This window comes from Molothrus aeneus, chromosome 8, assembly GCF_037042795.1.
Source record: "Molothrus aeneus isolate 106 chromosome 8, BPBGC_Maene_1.0, whole genome shotgun sequence".
Classification (NCBI taxonomy): Eukaryota; Metazoa; Chordata; class Aves; order Passeriformes; family Icteridae; genus Molothrus; species Molothrus aeneus.
The window spans coordinates 11,426,633-11,448,125 of record NC_089653.1 but is presented as its reverse complement, the minus strand read 5'-3'; the positions used below and the strand labels follow the sequence as shown (position 1 = coordinate 11,448,125).

Below are 21,493 nucleotides of genomic sequence, written 5' to 3'. Positions count from 1 at the left end.
TTTTTTCCAGATCACTCTGACTTATGTCTTTGCCATGTAGGGCATTGATTGTCTTAAAGCATCAGAAGATTCTGGTTTAAATGGAACATTGTATTAATAATTTCTCAACTTTTTTTGAACCACTTTCTTTGGAGTTGACCCTGAGTGAAATGCATGAAAATTGTCCACTGATTTCAATGGATCTGTAATCAGTGGCTATGAAATCACAGTAATTGATCACCCTGACTGAATTTGAGATTGTACTTTTCATAGGAAGCAAGTGTTGGTTGCATGGTTACTTAGCATACCATGTTCAAGGTACATTAACCTATATCAGACACCATGTTCACAGTCTGCTTTAGCAGTCGATGCAGAAGAGAGGATCTCACCACAGTGTGCTGGTTCAAATGCTTTAAAAGCAGGAAACTTTCCTGTTTTAAGAGCTCAGACCGTATGGGCATTTCTTTAACAGGCTTCAAAGGGCAAAGTGCTTTAAAATTTGGATACCTGTCTCAGAGCACTTAGTATATTCTTACATTGCAAATATTTCTTTGAAATGTTACAATTCTATATCAAGATATTTCAAGCATTCATGACAAAAACCTGAGGTAAAGACTGTAGCTTTCCAGACAAAGCACTATTGAATCATGCTAAATATAAGATTTTAGGGTCAGTTTACCCTCTACCTTGTGAATATGATTCTGCTAATGCTATTGCATAATGCAGTCACTTAGGGGTCTTCACCAGCATGTGAGTGTTGGAGTCTCTTCGTACTTAGTTTAATGGTTGATTTTAGCATATAAATTAGAGGACTCTGTGTCTGTGCTTAGATGTAGCTATATAGCTATAAGTTCATAAAAATATCTTTTATTTGCTTCTCCTTTCAGAAGCCTTGTGCTTTAAAATGTTTCAGTAGAAACACTTAGAAGGTTATCACAGGTAGAGTTGTCAGAGAAAATGGACATTGTTGTTCGGTATTAAAATCATGTATTCCAGATGTGGGCATTTGTTAGTCAGTCTGCTCTAAAATGACATACTGTTGAATCTTTAAAGGGCTTCAGTTTGGGAAAGCAAAATATGATTGGGCAAATTGCTAAAATATTTAAAGTGCAGCCTGTTAAAGCTTTTACTGTGAAGAGCATCACGTCAGAAGTTGTATGTGGTAAAAGCAAGTAATTGGCTTTCCATACTTATGCCAGTCAGTCAGCATGGGGCTCTGTTCCTATCCCTTCTACTTCATTGCAGATGCCTATAGAAAATTTGATATTTATTTCAGAGGGGTGAGACTGGAAAGAAAGAAAAAAACTTGGATGGACATGATGGTGCCAGCAAACCCTATTTAAAATTAAATTGTTATTGGCAGAAAAGAGGATAGAAAGTCATTGAAACTGCACCCAACATTTAAAATTTAATTTTTTGTTTTGGTATGCTGCTTTTGTTTAAAAATGTCCTTATTGAAACCATGTTAAAGTGTAAATACATTTCATTTTTTTACTTTTGTCCCTCTTTGTACACAGCTCTTGGGATATCTTTCCATCCATAATTCATAGTATTTTCCATTTATGCTGTCCTCAACTTGTTTTTCCCCAGGCATGACCCCTTGTTAATTCCTGGCAATGAGCAGATTGACAATATGGATGCCAACGTGAAAAAATACGACTCTACAGGGATGTTTCATTGGTGTCCAGCCAAAGACATCGAAAAGGTCATTTTGGTAGGTATTGATGATGAGTTGTGTTTGAAAAGAGGTTATTTAAACCATAGAACTGGTATCTAATGGATAAATAAGTTAGTCTCTACTGTCACAAAATCCAGGAGCAAGAGTCATGAAACCAAAGCTAGGATTTTGGTTAAAGAATTTTGATTGCATAAATCTTTATGCCCAGTGCAGCAATAAAAATTCATCCAGTATAGGGAATTTGTTTTTCATAATTTTACATATTTGGTTTGAAATTTACATATTTGGTTTAAATCTTTTTAGACAATTATGATTAGAAATACTTGAATGCTTACATACCCCACTTTTCTCATTACACAAGGCAGTAATGATTCTAACACAGGCAAGTGTTGTTTTGACTTACCTCTTATTTATTGATGGTTTATTAATTATAGTTAATTGATTTTTAATTAATTTTGCTCTTTTACAACTTCTCTCTCAATTCCCAATATTTCAAGATGCCCAAATAGGCCAGAGCAAGTAATGCTCCTACTCTGACTCTAGCATGTTGCAGTGAGCCCTGTCTATGTTTGTTTCATTCCTTTAACTGGGAAAACCATCAAACTGACTCAAGTCATTAAAAATAATTAGGAGACCTATCACAGTCTATTTTGAAAGTTTATGCCACTTGTGTTCATGTACTTATACCTAAGAGTAGCAAGTAACTAACCCCAGATCTCACACGCAAAACTGATTATATTTGAAATGAACTCCCTGGTGGATCTTCACTTTGTCGCACTTCATAAAGCTTTTCCCGAGCCTGCTCTCTTAGATTTTCCTGCACTGTGGTATGGTGTAGCCAATGATGGTGACAGCCCAAGTTATTCTAGCAATCAGGGGTTAAAAGCTTGTCTCCAGTTCTCCTCAGGGGTTTCTGTAATAACTCTGACATTGCCTGGAATTGCAATATCAGTGTTTAAATAGCCAAGCAAGTAAATTCCAAATTTTGGAGATGGAGCTTTGAGATGGAGTTTTCCTGAACAGCTTTAAATAGCATCATTTATTTGTAATCAGCAAGTAAGAAGGGGTAGCCCTGCTGTACATTTTGTAATAGAGATAAAAATCCTCCTTTGTGGTACAAACACATTTTAGCTGACAAACTACATGTTGCCCTACACTGAAAAGTGTTCCTCCACAAATGGTGCTGGGGAGTGACACAGTCATCATCTCTATGTTATGCCATGTTAGTTTTTTCCACTACCAGCCTGTGAATCTGCAAGTCTGCCCTGGTTCTTTCTGCTTCACGCATCATCGCCAATACAGTCCCAGCAAAATGATTCCCTACACCTTTTCAAACTCACAGTCCACAATTTATGTCTACATTCATATCTATGCAAATTTAATGCTGTCCTTAGAGACCACACAAGTACAAATTAGTGCATAATTTGAAGATAATGAGATTTCCCAGGTTGTCTTCTAATTGATACTTGATGATGTCCCAATCAGAAAAGAATTAATTTTTCTGCCCAAGGTCTGTTTTGGCTCTGTGACATTTCAGCAGTATCAGGTAGTTAGAAGGGATTTTTGCCATACATGGCTACTTACAGATTTATGGAGTGATATTTTTTACATACCTGCTTTCAAGACTTGATCTCTGTCTTGTAAAGTCTGAGTATTCCAGATGCATGGGCAGAGGCATGGGACAACTTAAATGCTTCACTTGAGGATTCGCTCCTGTCTTCTGCTGTCTGAAGGGCCAAGCCGACTCTCTTGGTTAAGCTGTATGAAAATCAGTGTAATTTCTCTGGGGAAACTGAAAGCTCATGCAATTTTTAACTGATGAGAAAACTTCTAATCAGAGTTCCCATTCTTCTGACATAATGAACATATCTGCCACATATTCCAATCTTAATTGCACACAACCATGCTTCTGTAATTTAGGAAAATGACTTATAGTGTGGATATCTGAGAGGAAAAATTTGCGTATTGCCACTGGTTTAGTTTTGTTCATTGGCAAAACTTCTGTGTAATGGTAGAGAGTGTACAATTTCTTGGCAATATGGTATCAGTGGTTCTCCAAGTACGTGATGGAGCACTACAATGCCAAGAATGGCTTCAGAAATTAAGGTAATTTTTTCCATGTGGGTTTATTTAATCATCTTGGTGTTTGAGTTGCCTGCTCAACTGAACTAAACAATGCTGAAATTAGTGCAAAAATTTATTCTTTCACTGAGACAAGAAGATAATTCTGGACACTGTTTAAATATTCTCCATGAGACCTTTTCCTCAGTAAGTCCAACTGGCCTGAAAGTTTAGTGTTAGTCACAAACTTGCACTCGTATTTTGTTACTGAGAGAAGCTCTGTGGCATATAGTGGGCATCCACTGGAAGGCAGAGCAGTGTAAGACATTCATGGATTGCTTCTCAGGGAAGCAGCAGCTTGTCCTTGAATAAGAGCTTTGAATCTAAGAAAGTATGGTCCTCAACTCACAAGATCTGAGTAATATCACAAAGCCCTACTAGGAACACTGGACACTCAACATCTTCCTTTCCAAATTGGCGATGAAAAAAACCCATCCAGTGATTTGTCAACTAGGGTATGACTTTGCACCTCTTTTCTGTAATCCTTAGCTAAACCTACAGTATTTTGTAGCCAGAGTCACAATCCACATGTATAGAAACTTGCACAGGACCAGAATTTGGTCAAATACTATGTCTTCCCAAATGCCAGAGGATTTGCAAACAAGAACTTTTTTTTTCTACTGAGCACATTTAATGAAATATAAATAAGGGTAAAATAAATAGCTGTATCAAACTACTTCTTTGTGCATGAACAATATTGACAGTTGTATTTTTCCTGGTTTTAAACTCAATATATGATTTAAGATTCCCTTTGTTTCATTTTTCCCTTGTCTTTTTGTTTTGTTTTGTTTGTTTTTTTTTTTAGACTCGAAGTGAAGCAGCGATGACAGTTTTAAGTGGGCATGTAGTCGTTTGCATATTTGGGGATGTTAAATCTGCTTTGATTGGATTAAGAAATTTAGTGATGCCATTACGAGCCAGCAACTTTCACTACCATGAACTCAAGCACATTGTGTTTGTGGGTTCACTTGAATACCTGAGAAGGGAATGGGAGACACTGCATAACTTCCCCAAGGTTTCAATCTTGCCTGTAAGTTCAAAAGCCATATTATTGATACTTTGTTATTTAGGACACCAGCTGGACAGATTCGTATTGACTTTGATCTTAGGGTTTTTTACTTTTGTCTACTTATAGGCCTGAGGACTTAGATTTTCCCTTTACTGTGTCTATAAAAACAGAGCCCTGTGAGACCTTATTAGATGTTATTTGCTGCAGTGTTTGGTTCCTTCTCATCCTCATCGGATGAATTTCAGCTGCTATCAGATGTATTGGCTGTGTTGTGTATTGACCATTCACTGTAGTGCCCTGCATGGAGCTGGTTCTGATGTTGTGATTTCCCTGACAGAATGACAGTAGTTATTTATAATATTATTTATGGTTTTATACCCACAAAACCTTTGAAAAAATTGTTACTCTGTCTACATAATATTTATATGTATTCATAAAGACTTCCTGTGGACTGGCCTGATTTATAAGGAACACTGCCTTGGCATTTCAGTTCAGAGTCCTGTATGAAAGTACAGAAAAACCCTGACCCTTCTTAAATCAATGAAAAGCTCCAATTGATCTTGGTAGGCACAGCCACTAAAACTGCAAAAGCCCTTTTTCTCCTATATATCATTTTGATTCACTCATATGACCAAAATGTAGAATCAAGAGCTCCAGGACTAACAAATTAAGTCCCCCAAGCTGGTGATCTTCGGTGATCATAGCTATAAATGACATGTGGGAGCCCATGGTATAAGTGAAAGGAAATGCTCAGCATGTTATATAGTAAAGTTAGTTTAGATATTTTTTAAGAATAAAAAATTATAAGTTTACTAGTTCTTAGTAATTTCATTTCAGCAGTTAAAAATAAATAAATCAATGATGGAAGTAACCTTAAATGAATAATTGGGAAAATAGCTATAGAATGAAAAGTCTGTCTTTGCTTTTTGATTAATTCAGACTGTAGGTCTTTGTTACTGTAAATGCAGTTTTAGTGTTAGCCCTTGGCATTTTTCTGTAACCTGATCCAACAGACGGTGTCACAAGATTCTCTGCTGTCACAAAAATTGTGTCAATATCCGATTTGGTCAGTTAATATCCTCCTATTTCTGCCAATTCCTTTTAATTCCTGTCACTGTGAAGGCTAAAGACTAGAGAATCAGAATTAAATTGATAATACTGTTGAACTATCAAGCAGAATAGAATCCTGCCACTGTTTCCAGTATGTAATTTTTATCCATTACTACAATATTTTTTTGCAAAGTTTTGATTCTGAATTCTGAAGAGGCATAAAATAAATGTACACCAGCTTTACTTTCCCCAGTTTACACCAAAATTCAGAATAGCTTTAGATTAATTTTGATTTGAACAGCTTAAATAGTTAGTTGATGCAACTTTAAAAATACAGAAATTTATAAAGGAATTGTATCTGACATAGTCATCAAGGGTGCTGAAGACCATACAGACTTCATTCCTGTTACTTCCATTTTTTTGCAGCCTATCTGGTTCAAAATGGTGATATAAATTTAAAATATCTGATGTAATTATACTAATTTTAAAATGTACTTAGGGGTCTGAGATTATACTTGCAGGAACCTGTTAAAGGGAGGCCACTTTCATACTTCTCTGTGCTTTGGTTCACAAGGTAAAACTTGCTGCTGATATCTGATGGAGATGTGGTTACAGCTGAATATGAAAACATTTGTTCTAGTTTAAAAAAAAAGTGTAATTTAAAGTCTGTATTAAAAGATGCCTTTAAGCTCCTGAGTAAACTCTTAAAAAGTAGGCAAATGCCAATTTTAAATATCCTCAGGCAGCCTTAATTCTGTCCCTTTGCATAAAATCATTAGGAGTGAGCCTTTAATTAATTACATGATTGCATATTATTTTTCCCCACAGGAACCCTGCTTCACTTGGTGCACAGTACAGGGACAAAGGGCAGGATTAAGGTGGCTGGAATAATCATATTCTAACTTTGGAGCAGTTTATAATGAAATCATATCTGTTTGATACATACTGCTTTTCACAAGGTTCCGTGCCTCAAATTATTGAAAATTACTTGGAATAATTAAACTGGCAAACACTGAATAAGAATTGACCTCTTCCTTCACTGTGTGCATTTTAAATTTACTTTTGCATTGAGTACTCCCAGTGGAGTTCAGGAGGTATTCACCATGAATGATCAGGAGATGGAAGACTAGGGTCTTGACTTGATTTTATGAAAATCACTGCATGACACTGGGACAGTTATGTCTCCTCATCATCGGGGTCTTTGGGTACCAATCCATGTGAGACAGCAGAGTTGAATCTAGTTTCCATTGAAAAAAAAGGAGTATATTTCCTGGATCTTGCAGCCCTGTGATGTAGAGTTAATAATTTGTAACTACAGTTGTGGACTGTTGAATGTGGAAGGCAAGTGTATTTTAAACAAAAAAATATCATGTTAAATGTCATATCTCAGCTTTGTTAACTATGAAAAAAATCCGCAGGCTACCACAGCATTTCATTTTAATGATTCCATTCTCTGATTGAGGATTGTGGAACAGGGAACGTTGCACAAGCTGTGCCCATTAGGATAAAGTCCTGCTTCTGTTTCAAAGGGTTTAATCACACAGCTTTGAAGCTCAGTGTGTTTTCCTTCTAGAAGCACCAAAAGCGTGCTTCGAAAAGGATTAACCTTTTCTGTATATTGCTTTAGGTACAAAAAAATAGCTTTGTCCTGATTGCATTTCAAATGTGCAGGACACGTAATGCTTTCCTGTTTAAATTGCTGTTCTTTTGCCCAAGACCATTGTGGCTTGGTAATAGATAAATAGACATTTAAAACACCCCCCTTGTTATATTCAGAGAGCCAGAGGTTGCCACATGATAGCAGCTTAAATCAAGACAATTTCAAGTCACTGATGAGATGTAGAATGCTGGCATTATTCCTGTTTCTTGTTTGTTAGTAATAGCTTGACTGAGTATTGAGACTGAACCTAAAATGCTGCCATCAGCACCAACTACCCTTTAGATTAGCACACATCTCCTATTCCCTGGCACATAGTTAGACCAGCTTAATGTCAGAGCATAAAAAAGATACTTGTTAAATAATTTCCCAAAGCTCCTTCTCAATCTTTAATTTGTTTTTCTTTTTTTCCCCTCTCCTGCACCCCCCTTTTCTCCTCGCTGTGCCGAAGGGTACGCCATTAAGTCGGGCTGATTTAAGGGCTGTCAACATCAACCTCTGCGACATGTGCGTTATCCTGTCAGCCAATCAGAATAATATTGATGATGCTTCGCTGCAGGACAAGGAATGCATCTTGGCGTCACTCAACATCAAATCTATGCAGTTTGATGACAGCATTGGGGTCTTGCAGGCTAATTCCCAAGGTAAGGACTGCCCTATAATACTTCTCTGCAGTGCCTGCAGGGGACAGGACCTGGCAGGAAGAATATCCCTCACTCAGTAATTCAAAGAGCCCTACATCAGCTTGCTTGACAGTTAAACCTGCTGATTGGTATGATGGCTTTTAAAGGGACAGTCACATAGTTTCTCTGCTACATCACAGAGCACATCTTTCAGAGGAAAAATGAATGAACATGAAACTGGCATTTTTTCTCATTTTAAAATTTTCCTAGATAATGTATAAAAACTTCGTTTTCTCACTGTGGCTTTCTTTACAGGGTGAGTTGCTGTTATATAACCAGTGATAACTTGCAGTTATTCTTTGGAATACCTGAATTCTATCTAACAAAATTTCTTTTTATGTAAAACACATTGAAACTACAGAGAAAATGCAAGTTTTAATAACACAAGCCAAAAAGTAAAATAAAAAGAACAAGAACTTTTAATTTTCTTTACAGCTTTTGCGCCTTCTTGCTCAAGAAGCCACAGAGAATTAACTCAAAGCTGATTTCTTCCCATGGTTTGACATGCACTCATCCCATTTAAGAACATTGAACAAAATCTTTCAATCTTTCCTGAGAGTAGGGGACTGATTCATAGGTTGCCAAAGGCTATTTTACACCATCTGTGCCGGTGCAAAGCAGCTGCAAAGCAGTCATAAGCACCCTGGCAAAGACCATCAGTGCAAAAACAATCATCTTCCCATCCCTGAAGGGTCCTGCAGCTTATGCAGCTGAAGTCCTACCTTTGATAAACCTATTAAGTGCAGCAGTAAGTATTCCCTCTGGATCTAGTTCTGCTGCAAATGTAGGTGGAAAGGCTTGTGCTTTGGTCTGCAGTTTCCCCGTGAGCCTGATCTAGAGATAGTTTTCCCTCAAGGACTGTGAGAACTAAGATTAAGTTCAGATTTTCCTCTTTACACTCTAATCAGGAAATAGGAATTATATGACAAAAATCAGAGGTTGCAGTGTAACTTCTTGAATATAGAAACTTGAACATAGAAAATTCTTTCTTAGAATCAGCAATAAAATAGTGGAATTCAGTACTGGAATTAAGTTGTACCAGGAAGCTAAAAGTTTGAACTTTTCAAAGTCAAATAGGACAGTTTTCTGGATAAGAAGTAGATTTAGAGAAGAAAAGGAAGAAACTGATTGTTTTCAATCCCATGAATGTTGAAAGTTTCATATCTGTGGTCTGGAAATAACACAACCCCAAATATTTTAGAGTTCTTTCTTCACAAATTTGTGAGGCCAACTTGCTCGCACTCTGATAGCTTGTAGTCATGAGTAGGAAACTCATTGCAGAAGTGGAAGACATGCACAGAGGTTCCTTGTTTTGGTGGTTTAGCCCTGGGATCTGAAATTCTGTATCTCAAAACTAAATCTGTACTTCCACTACCAGGCTAATGGCTATTTGTCAAATCTCTCTCAGTCTCCTGTCACACACATAATTAAAATAATCAAGAATCTCTTCTTAAGCACAAACAGTCTGAGAGAATTTTCTATCTTTGCTTAGAAGTTAGAGACATTTCCAGCACTTGACTGTTTTATTTTACCTCTGGGAGTACACAGGGTCACACCATCCCTCAGTGAGGATAGAGAAACCTGTCAATATCCAGTCTTGTGCACCACATGAACACCTGTCATTTTTTACTCTCCATCCTTGGAGGTATTCAAGGACCTGACTGTATAAAGCTCAAAGAAGCTGATCTGACCTCACAGTTGACCCTGCTTAGAGCAGGAAATAAGACCAGAGACCCTCCAATGTCCTTTCCAGACTGAATTGTTCTGTGACTCTCTAATACCCAGGTTGCTGCTGCAGCAATAGCCCCTGTAGGTCAGGAAGTGTTCACTGGCCATAGTCCAAATCCCTTTAGCCCTTTTAAATGTTGCTGATTCAGAGAAGCAGAGGAGAAATAGGTGAGCACATTTTTAGAAATTTTTGACATTTCTTCAGGTAAATACTGGACTGCATGTTAAAAAATTAAAGGTGACTCTTTCCATAGCTGTTCTGGGGAAACAGGGCATAACATTAGGCAGGTAACCAGCAGCCTGTTTTAATTGGAAGGACTGAATAAGGAGGGGTTCTTGCAAGCCCAGTTGCTTCAGAAAACAATTATCTTCACAGTAAATTCTCTGTTTATGAAATCCACAACTCCTGAATTGGTTCTGCTCCTTTCAGTACCGTAAATTTTCATGAAAGACCTTGAATAAAATGATTAGACTGTCAGAAGCAGTTAGAATCAGTGCATAGCACAAACTTTACTGGAAATTATATGCAATGTGACATTTTTGTTTCTGAAATGCAGCTTTAACATACGGTAGACACAACTATCATGACAATTACATAAAGTAGGTGATTCAACTTTTGCTGGTCAAGAAACAGCATATTAGAACAAACTCACAGATTCTTGCCAGCAATTAAGTACCTTTATTTATAGAGCAAGTTGTCATTTTACATTTGTGTATTGCTTGCCTGAGTTTTTCTAGATCTTAATGCATGATTTTGAGTTAAGACATCCTCATCAATATCATGCTTGGATCTTCTGTGTTATTCTTTTATGTTACTTTTGTTACTGATCATCAGAAACACTGACATTAGAAAATATGGAGGTGTGGCAGAAGGTCAGTTGCCCTGTGACAGGATGTTGAAAAGAGAAGAAATAAAACAAAAATATGTGAGCAGTCTAAGAAATGTATGGGGTGAGCTGCAAGATTTTTGGTGAGGAATTTAGCAGTATGACCTTACCCTTGCTATTCTGGCTAAATAAATAGTATTTCATACATATAATTATGTAGTCAGTAAGTGATGGAATCTCATATGAAAACCTGATATATAATTCATGTTTACATTTCTGAAAAAAATGCAGTCATTTAATTGATAAGTTATTGAATATACAAGGATCTTTCTAGTTTGTATCTGTGATTGTTTAATTTCAGCTTTAGGCAAAAGGTGACACCAGTACAAGAAGGGTGCCATAAAACCAGGATGTGAATTTATTTAACCATCAGATAAGCCATAATTGTTGGCAAGTGTTGAAGTACAGGCCTATGTCTATAACTCCTTTGCTTTAAGTTGGTAGCAGGAAGAGAATCACACATTTTGGGATTTCATTCCCTTTTTCTTAGTGCTTCATCCTCATCACCTGCTTCAACGCCAAAGTCACTCTCAGTCCTAGGCATATAAAAATGTATTTCTGTATCCATCCAAACATGCCCTCTCCAGCCAGGGATGTAGCTTTGAAACAGAACCCAGGTGCAATCTGAGAGGAAGGATCTTGCAGAAGAAGCAAGTTGGTGGACACATGACAGCATACTTTGCTGAAAGGGAAATTTCTATAACAATAGGGCTAGCAATTCCCAATGGATTAAGTTAACTGCTGAAAAATCAGCTCTGAATTAATCTGGTTTGCATCAACAAAGGATTTTCTGACTACTAGTGCAAGATAGATGAACTTAAAACACACACAGCAATTCTCATACAGAATTGAAGACTTGATAGTACTTCCCTATGGTGTTATAATATCCCCAGGTTTTCAAACTGGTTGACAGTAATTATCAATTATCTGGACCTTCTATAAGTAGTGCAGCAACATTTTTGTCCTCTGGCTTGCCCATCTTGGGTCGTAACTGATCCTGCCAGAATTGGATCTCATCTAAGCACAGTGCTCTGCCTCGATCTTCCACAGAAGAAAAATCCAACTCAAAGTTCCAAGACACAGGGAAAAAAATAATAATCTGGACCAGAGCTACAAATGACCTAGCATATCCAGAGGGGATGGCAGCAAACTATCTAAGTTGTCAAATCTATGTTCATCATCAGCTGTCTGGCAACATACGACCAGATGCATGGCTACACAGAACTGCGTGTGCAAACAACCTGTCTTCTTAAGGAAGAAAAGCTTACTAACAGTTTTGAAAGGATTTTCTGGTCTCCTTTACATAAAATATGTACTTCTACTCGAAAAGAAAAGAAGTTCTTTCAAATTAAACCTGTACTGTTGGAAGTTCTCACGTTGAAATTGTTCTCAGGGCTGTCTGCATTGATCGTTTCAAAGCTGACTGGGCAGCTCTGTAGGCTTGCTAGAGGTTAGGGCTGCAGACTCTAATGTCCTGAAAATGAGCTTTTGGAAATCATCCAGGCAGTTCATTGCCTTTGGGAGACCTAGAACCTAGATTCCAAGGACAGAAAGGCCAAAGTGTATCCCACTGAAGCTGCAGCACACTATTGTTTCATTAAGATTTCTCAGATTTTGAAGTACAAAATGCTGTCTTGGCCCAGCTCTTCACAAAATTATTTATAAACTCAACCTTATTTTTGACAAGGAAGCCCTGTGTTTGTCTTGATTACCTCTTACAGATCTTGACTGATTTTCTTCCTAGAAAGATCTGTACGGAGTTGTGTGTTTGTGTTGGATAAAAAGGTCACCCCTGGGTACTGGAGATTGGTTTTTATTGTACATTCTGTTTCTCATTCTGTTCCCTCAAACAGAAATTAAGATTATTTCATCAAGAATTATTTTGGAGAGCAGACCAGAGAATATTAGATCCATAGTCATAACATGTGCTCCTCAGTCATAACATTTTTCCAAAGCACCCTGGAGGACTGGATGTGTGATGGGTTCTGCCTTGGCTGTTAAGTTGGGAGACCTCCAGTAATTTTCCTTTCCTTCATTTTGTTGACATTTCCATCCTTTCTTCTTCAAGTATCATCCATTGACTATTCCTATTTAGTTTTTCATGCTTCCTGTTTTTTTCTTAGAGTCCTACTTTGTGGGGATTTTACTTCTTATTTTATCCACCAGATGAACATGGCCCGACACAAAATATTTATCTTCAGTTGTAACTAAAGCTGCTATTTGGCTTTCTTCCCAAAACCCAGAAAGACAATTATACCTAACTGTTTAGAGATTTATAAATACTGTACCAGAGTAGCCTCTGGGTAGTAACTTTAGATATCCAACTCAATAATTTTCTTTTATTGGATAGTGATTTAGAGCTTATTTTGAGTCCTATATAGTAAGAGCAGTACATTTCATTAAAAAACACTTACTAAACAATAAAGAAAAGTGATCTTATAGCTCCAAGCAGGTCTAAAGTACAGAAAGGGGAGGCTGTATAGTAACATTTTGTCCATAGACATTCTAAGACAGATCACAGTACAGCAGTGTAGATGTATTTCAGCAAAGTAACAATTGCAGCTGTTTTCTGAATGACTTCAACTTATGAGAATTTTCCCTAGGAACACTATTTCAACACATGAGAGATCTTTTTAGGGCCCTCATTTACAGTTCTCATAATAGATCCTCCAACAAGAGAGAATAAAGAGAAAAACATGAAGATTGGAGGAACTCCTGGGTAATACATTTCATACATCATGGCAGGATTATTCTAGGGAAAATCCTATAAAATCAAGTAAACATACTCAGAATTTTACACACTGACTTCCAAGTGTAACAAATTGCACAAGGTAAAATAGCCCTGTACAAGTTTCATTTCATTTGATCCAGTTCCTTTAAAAATCACTTAAAACTTCATTGTCTTCTTTTGTTGGAGCTGTCTTAAACTTTGATTAAAAGGACAGAAACAGACAGAGTTTCTTTAGACTTATTTCACAATTGGATAACTAATTCTTGTATCATTGCAAAGTTTTATGAACTTAGTCTCACAATTTGCTGCAAGAAATTCATTAATAAAATGAATTTGAGATCTGTTTTCCATTGTGATTGCAGATAATATATTATTTTCCACCTCTATCAATCAATAAACCTTGATTGCTTTATTTCTGAAGTGTTAGAAAAAGGCAGAAAAACCATATTATTTGGATTGAAAATGAGAGAAAATTCTTAAATAAGGGGAAAGGATAAATACTGTCTGAAGTGCTTTGTTAGCAATGGTTTTTGCCCTTTCTTGGAGATAACTGTATTTTAATGCTGCTAGAGAAAACTCTTTATAAATTCAAAGCAATAGTTTTATTCCTGAAGGAGAGGGGGTTTAGTGAATGTTGAATCTTATATTTTTTATTTTATAGTCATAAGGTTCAAAGTTAATATTTCAGAATATAGGCTTGGATAATCATAGATGAAGTTAATTTTTAGGTTTTTATGGAATTCAATATTCTGTGGCAACTCCAGCACTGTTTCCTATGTTTAATTTGTTATATTTAATAAAAACGTAGGAATAAAGAATCTTGCTTTTTTAATGCAGAAAATCAAACTCTATTTAGCTGCACTAAATAATTGCAGAATTTAAGGAGCTACTTTACCTCTTTAGAAAGCTTATAAGTAAATGTAGAATGTTAAATGTAGATGTAATATTAAAAATAAATAAGAGAATAGTGATTAAAATTTTTTTAAAATCACTATTAATTTTAATTTTAATTTTTTTTATTTTATTAAAAATAAATAAGGCAGAAAGTGAAAGATTTGGGGTAGTTTTTAAAAGTGAGCTATGACATTAGCTTTATTCTTTTCAACCCTTCTATTCCTGTGTGTCTTTGTATATCAATGTCTTTTAGACTGCAGAATGCTTGTTATACTTAAACTAACTCATAATTACCTAATTCATACAGATGTTTTGAAAGATCTCTCCAAGACAGTATCAATCCTCCAGTCACATTTTCAAAAATGGTTTTTTACATTAACATCAGGGTTACTGGCTTGCAGGATTGATGGTTTAGTGTAGGAGTTAGCACCTGATTAAGGATGTTTTTACACTGGTTCTGAATGTTCCTTTTGTTAGCATCAGTTGTTGCAATAATAGTAATAATCCAATTAACAAAATTTTCTACTTGGTTGAGTGATTATTTTTTAGCTAACTGAATTTTAGGTGGTTGTAGTTTGATTTCATTAGCCCTTTCTAAAACAAAAGCTGACCATCCTAATTAATGAAGTTAATAACTGAAAAATGAGATAAGGACCAGACATGTCCCATATCACTATTTACACACAAAAAATAGCCCAATTTTTGAAGATCAGGTCTCTGTGATAAATAACTCAGTATTACCTTTTTGCAACATGCACATAATTTCTTATCCTGCTGAACTAGATGGATCAGTTGATAGCTGTTATTTATTTTATGGTAGCACACTGGAGCTCTAGATGGAATTAAGAGCTTGTTGTCATAGTCCTGATATATACAAGAATAAAATATGGCCTTTGCCCTGGCAAGTTTATAATCTGATGCCTTGCTTGTTCCAAAACTTATGTGCTCAATGTTATACAGGTTAATAAATCTCTCTGACTTCAATGAAACTGTCCACCTGTGTAAAGTTAGATTATGTGCAGGTCTTTGCAAGATTTGGACTTAAATAAACTAAAGAGTCTGTGTGGGAGAGAGGCTTTTCACTTAACTTTTTTTCCTGTGCTGTAAGAAACCAGCTCTGTGAGGACCTTGCTAGGCTTCCAGTCTTCACATGAAACCCTTGACAGGAAGGATCCCTTGCAGCATCCTTCACATTTTTGGTACCTTTCCTTGCAGCTGGACACCAGTGTTGCCTGCTGGAATTAGTAGGCAAAGTAGTTCCCCACCTCTCTCAAAGTTCTCATGGAAAGAGAGAAAAACTATTAAGAAAAGAGGGTTTTCAATTTTATTGCTTATAAAACACTAAAAATGTGTTGGATGAATGACTGGAGAGACATATTCCTTTGATACAATTTTCTCTGGTTTTGAGAAATACTTTAAGGTCCTAGCCCAAATACCTTTCAGTTTTCACAATTGCTTCTTCCTCTTCTGCTTTAAGATATCTTCTGCTTCAGCCAGAGAAAAATAAAACAGGATGAAGGAGGTAGATAATACAGTACATCAAATATGTGATCTCATACTTAAACTATATTTAAGCATCCCAAAACTGTTATAAATTTATGGTAACTCAAATTTATTATTATTTGCTATTCAACATCTTGAAAGCAAACCCCCTATTATGGAGGTGTACTATTTTGTGCATTTCTGATGCTGAGAAATAAAAAAACGCACTCTTTTTATGAGCATTAATTATACACCAGGCAAGGAAGCAATTGCCTCTATGTTATGAAATATTAAATCAAAATGCTTCCTGTTCCCAGATGTCCCAGAGATAAATACAGCAGTATTTTGAAGCCCCACTCGGAGCTGTTTTCCTTGCAAATTTATAGTTTTGTCTCCGTTTTCAGAAAACCCTGTTTTATGTGAAGTATAGCACTCTTGGTAGTTTTTAAGGAGCAAACTCCTCTGGAGTTGCCTATGTAGGCAACAACTCTTATGTAGATTGCACACAAGGGATCTGAAGCTGAAAGGCTCCTTTAAGATGACAAATGGGTTGAAAGTGTTATTGTCTTTGATTGCATGCCTTACATCATCTGTATGTAGGAATAAGAGAGCTATACTTTATCTTTAGCCATTTTATAAATATTTAAGTCCTTAGAGTTGCCTAAAGATATTAAAGCATATTTTACAGTAGTTGGAATATAAATATTATATATAGCACAAGATACCAAAGTAGTTTAATGAATTCATAATTTTCTGTTCACTTTTATTGGAATGTGTTTTATGTTCCAAAACTTCCATTTAAAGAATAAGAGACCATTCTGCTCCCTGACAAGATGTGAGCTGATAGTGAGCGTTATCAAGGTTCCCTTAAATGGTGATATGAGGCTGCAATTAGCAAGACAAAAGGGCACATAAGTATTAGAATGTACTGCACCCACCTCTGTGTTTTAACTTTTAAAAAAACTATTTTTAAGAAACCATATGTAAGTCTTTAAAAAACTGTAAGGTGTTTTGCATCTCCCTCTGTGTATTTTCTAAAAGTTCTTAATTGCATAAGAAGATGCGTATCTAGATCCAATTATACTGAGGAAAATTTTTAAAACTTGAAGTTAATTTTCAAAGATAACCAACCACAAAAATTTTATGACATGAAATGTGTAAAAGGTCTGTATTTCATGGCTTTGAATACATTGTATGTTGCTGTTATAATCCTAAATCTTTCAAGTTCCCATCAAATATAAAAAATTCTTTTTAATATTTCACAGTTTAACTATTTCCCAGTAGGAGTCCATGCTGGGTAATGCTTGCTAATTACCCACAACAAAAGTAGACACACAATGCTGGTAAATTACCTGACCCTTTGCATTTTAATGAGACAACAAGGATTTCATGAAGTGATGTTGTTTCAGTGGTTAATGGTGTCAGCAATGTTGTAATTGTAGGCTGAGGCACATTAGCTGCACAACCACATGTAGGAAGGGTTTCTCTCAACAGGCCCTTTGGAGAATAGAATAGGGTATTATCATTAAGCCTATGTCATTTGCATGCTGCTAATCACTTACTTTATTATCTTGTGTATCCATTGTCTTTCTTTAATTGCTCTTTAAATGAAAATTAAAAATAGTTCCAGTGCCCACGATACTTGTGATAGCATCTTGATTATGAAGATAACTTCAAGAAAATGGAGCATATAGATAATATATTGCAGGAATACAAGATAGTTTGAAAGTAATGTACCACAGCAGGCAGCCTCATGAGCATAATTCTGGTGTCTTTCTTTGCTTCACTACGTATTGTTTGCTTAATAAATGGTTATTTATATTCATAAAGGTGATGGGGTTTTTCTAGAGATCAATGTCACTGGTTTTGCTTTACTGTGGAAGAAGATACAAAGCATCAGTATCTAGCAGGCTTTACCTGTCTAATACCAATACAGGAGAAAGCTGGATTTTTGTTCTTTCTAGGTAAATCCTAGCTTGTGATCTCCAAAGCAGAAAAGCAGAATCTATCACCTGCTAGTGATTTGCAGAACTTTGACAGCTTTAGATAAAATTTATAAAATTTTTGGCATTTTGTTTTCAAGAAAGACCTCTTGATTTAAGTTTGACGTGATTAAATATGAGACAGCCCAGACTTTCCATAATAAGCATTTTCTGAAAGATTGCTAGCTTCTGGTTATCAAGAACCTGCTAGTTCTTTCAGCATCTGCAGGAAAGGATATTCAGGCTAACTTGAGGCACAGCCTTTGTTGGAGAATCAATACTGCTGTGCTTACTCCTAATAATACATTATTTTTGCAGCTTTTAAACATCTGAGCAAACCAGAGCTGAAAATTAAATTATTAATTTTGTAAATGGTGTGGTAGGAGTTTTTGTTGAAGAAAGTTCTGAACTAGTTCTTGGAATTTATTTCTATTCAACACACCCAAATAAGTTTCTGGCTAATGGAATTTTTGTAGTGGCTTATTTAGAGACAGGATTAAGATCTTACAAAATGTCTGTAATGTCATAGCAATATTTGATCTTTTGCAAACTTTCCTTAGAACTTTGAATCAGATCCTGTGGAAGTATAATGGAGATTCCACTTTTCATGTTGATTTGAAGTTTGGTTGCTTGCTTAATTTTTTTATTCAACTTTAATTGTCAAATACTCTAAATACTAATTTAGGAGCATGATTACTGGTTATTAGTGAGAGGGAAGGTATCCCTACAATGTTTACAGTATATATATTTTCTGTAAGTTTGACAGAGGTTTTTCTTAAACGCATGGACAGGCTGGTAGTATGTAGACAGGCTAGTACACCCATGTTGGGGTTCCTGCTCCAAAGTTCCTGCCAGTCTGCTTGTTCTGTGACTTAGTAATGCATGTCCAAGTGAAGGCAAAGACAGGCAGGCATTTTTGAAACAGCTCCTCTAAAGAAAAGAACAAGAGACTGAAATCAGGCAGTGTAGTGTGGGGCCTGATAAAATGTTACTTATTTGTTTAATCGATTAATTAATAGGACTAACAGCTCTGCAGTTACATTCTTAAGTCATTAGCCACAAGTGTGAGCTTGCTCAAAAATAGTTTATGCTGTAAAGAAAATCAGATTCAGAACAGGGGCTTGGCCATTTTGTTTAAAATATTCAGTGGTGTGTTTTAGAAATTGTGTATATCTGTTGTAAATCCTCAAAAATTTGCAAATTGTTACTATTCTAACTTCTAATTAAATATCTGGCTCTTTAGTGGCAATGTAAGCTCATCTGACCTAGGAAGACCTATCTTCCATTTTCAGTGGAAGATCTAGACTGAAGTATATAGACAGAGTGCTTCTAAAAATTTGGATTGTGTCTAGATATTTTTAATGGCAACTTGCTCACATGTCACATGTAAATCAGCCTTTACAACTTATCTGCAGATTTATATTTTAGGTTGGCCCAAAATCACCACTTTTTAAATTACTTCACTAGCAACAAAAGCCCACATTGCAACTTGAAGATTTATTCTCAGAATCCTATCAAATAATAATAAATAGACTAAAGACTCTCAGAAATATTCAGAATGCCTAATTGAAAAGAAAGCTATTTCCACTGATATTGGTACTAATGAAATTAAAACAAGGAAGAAAACATTTTATTTTTTATCAACCCATTTAACTCTATACTAAGCAATAATGAATAGGAAAGTTAATGTATTAAGTGCTTGTAGAGATTAAAGTAGTGTTTAGATTCATGGATGATAATAAGTAGGCAGAGCTGAAAACCAAAAAACCACAATAAACCAAACCAACACAAATAAAACCCTACAAAAAACTGCTGGAAGTTTTCAGGATGACTGTACTGTGACTGGATACTGTAGTATACATTTTATGATTGCCATTTAATTTTCACTACTTAAAGAATACCACATTATATTTTACTGTTATCACTGTCTTTACCAGCTTGTTTGCTAGTTTAATGGGTTTTGAATCCCATATAAATAAAATAAATAAGGAGATGGTGTAGAGACACTTCTGCAGATGCTTCTTTAAATACAAAAGACTGAGCTGTCAGAGGTAAGGAAAACTCTTATAGATTTTAGAAAAAACTCTGATAAAATAATGAGTCATTCTGTCATGATAAGGAATTAATTTTCTTTTTAAGATTAATGTTTATAAGAGGAGAAAGACAGTGAGCCAAAACAGTGCAGACTTAGCAACAGAATTTTCTCTTAAGAGCAGACTTTACCTCACTGGTTTTCTGAATACTTTCCTTTTTTCTTGATATATTTGAGCAAATCACCTCTTTATTTACACTGCTGACTGTATGCTTTGGATATGGCCATCAGAGGCATGAGTTGCTCTCTGAACTCTTGATTCTGACTGAAGCAGGGGTTTCCACATTTTACAGATGGGGTGAACCCAGTGGCACCAGTGGTATCACTGCTGATCTTCAGGCAGTTTTACTGACACAACCTTAGGCACTATCAGTAGCTAATGTATTGCTACTGTACAGAGTTCAAGAATATTCAATTAGAAAGCTACTTCAGATTCCTCCCCATTCCACAGCTTTGCAGTTTGTATTTGGATTTTTTTAAATGGTGAAGAAAAAAGAAGTAGAAAGAAGAGGTTGTGATTTCTGGTGCTTTCCAAGGGGAAGTTGGTTGAGTTAGTGTTATATAGATTGTTATAGTTAAAATCAACCTGATACTCATTTTCACACATGATATCTACAAAGATGTCTTTAACAGACATGCTACTCTGAAGTCGTGTGCTACAAAAGGCGGTGTTTCAATGACAAAGGGCATGACTGGGATTTTTTTCCCTATTTATGATGTTCAATTTGGAGTACTGGTAAAAAGTTTGGGCTTGCAGAAAACCTTTGTAGTGGCATGCTGAAAGCTTGAGTGCCAGAATTAAATTCCATGTTAAAACCTCTTTTAAAGAGAATATATCCACACATGAACACAGGATCCATGCTCCTTCACTATGAGCATTTAATAAAGCCCTGACATTTTCAATTTTTTTTTTTTTTTTAATTCACCTGCCTACTGGCACTTGACTATTTGCATAAGACAACCTGTCCACTAAAAGCTTCTCTAGGATTTGGTGAAATCTGGCAGGACAGGACATGTGCACAATGGGCTCTCTAGTCAGCAGGCTTTGAGAAGTTGCATTTTACAATATAGAGCAATATAGAAGAGGAGCTTTTGTATACTTGCAAATAGATTAGACTGCAGGAAATATGCAGGAGGGCCTGTGAAGCATACCTGCCAGATAAATTAGAGGTGGTCTTGATCTGAGTCCAACCTGTCTCAAAGCTCAACTCTGGGAATTCAGTTCAGATTTCTTTGATAAAATGGGGCTATAGCCTTCACAGTTCAATCTTTGATCCCCAAGACAGCCTTGAATGTGGGATTTTAGTTTTGACACAGCCTGTAGAGAAATTAATGATGTTTTACCATAGGTTTCCAGCTCAGTTCCAGCTTGAGTAATTTGCAAGTCTGCTGGCACTATTTAGCCCTCACAGACCATGAAGTCGACCATAAGTAAGTCCAAGTTGATGGAAAATCAATATTGCTAGAACAGAGTGACAGATGTTGATTATCATAAAATGTCTGTTTAAGCATTTTGTATG

The 21,493-nt window shown here is 36.0% G+C and overlaps 1 protein-coding gene across 29 annotated transcripts in view; it reads left to right on the top strand.

Annotated features, from left to right (window-relative positions):
• KCNMA1 (potassium calcium-activated channel subfamily M alpha 1) overlaps positions 1 to 21,493 on the top strand; it is a 415,621-nt gene that overhangs the window by 357,548 nt on the left and 36,580 nt on the right. For all 29 annotated transcript variants that reach the window (XM_066554104.1, XM_066554103.1, XM_066554096.1 and 26 more), the window contains 3 exons: positions 1,570 to 1,693; positions 4,584 to 4,808; positions 7,946 to 8,138. In XM_066554104.1, the coding sequence (XP_066410201.1) occupies positions 1,570 to 1,693; positions 4,584 to 4,808; positions 7,946 to 8,138 (542 nt within the window). The remainder of the gene's footprint in view (positions 1 to 1,569; positions 1,694 to 4,583; positions 4,809 to 7,945; positions 8,139 to 21,493) is intronic.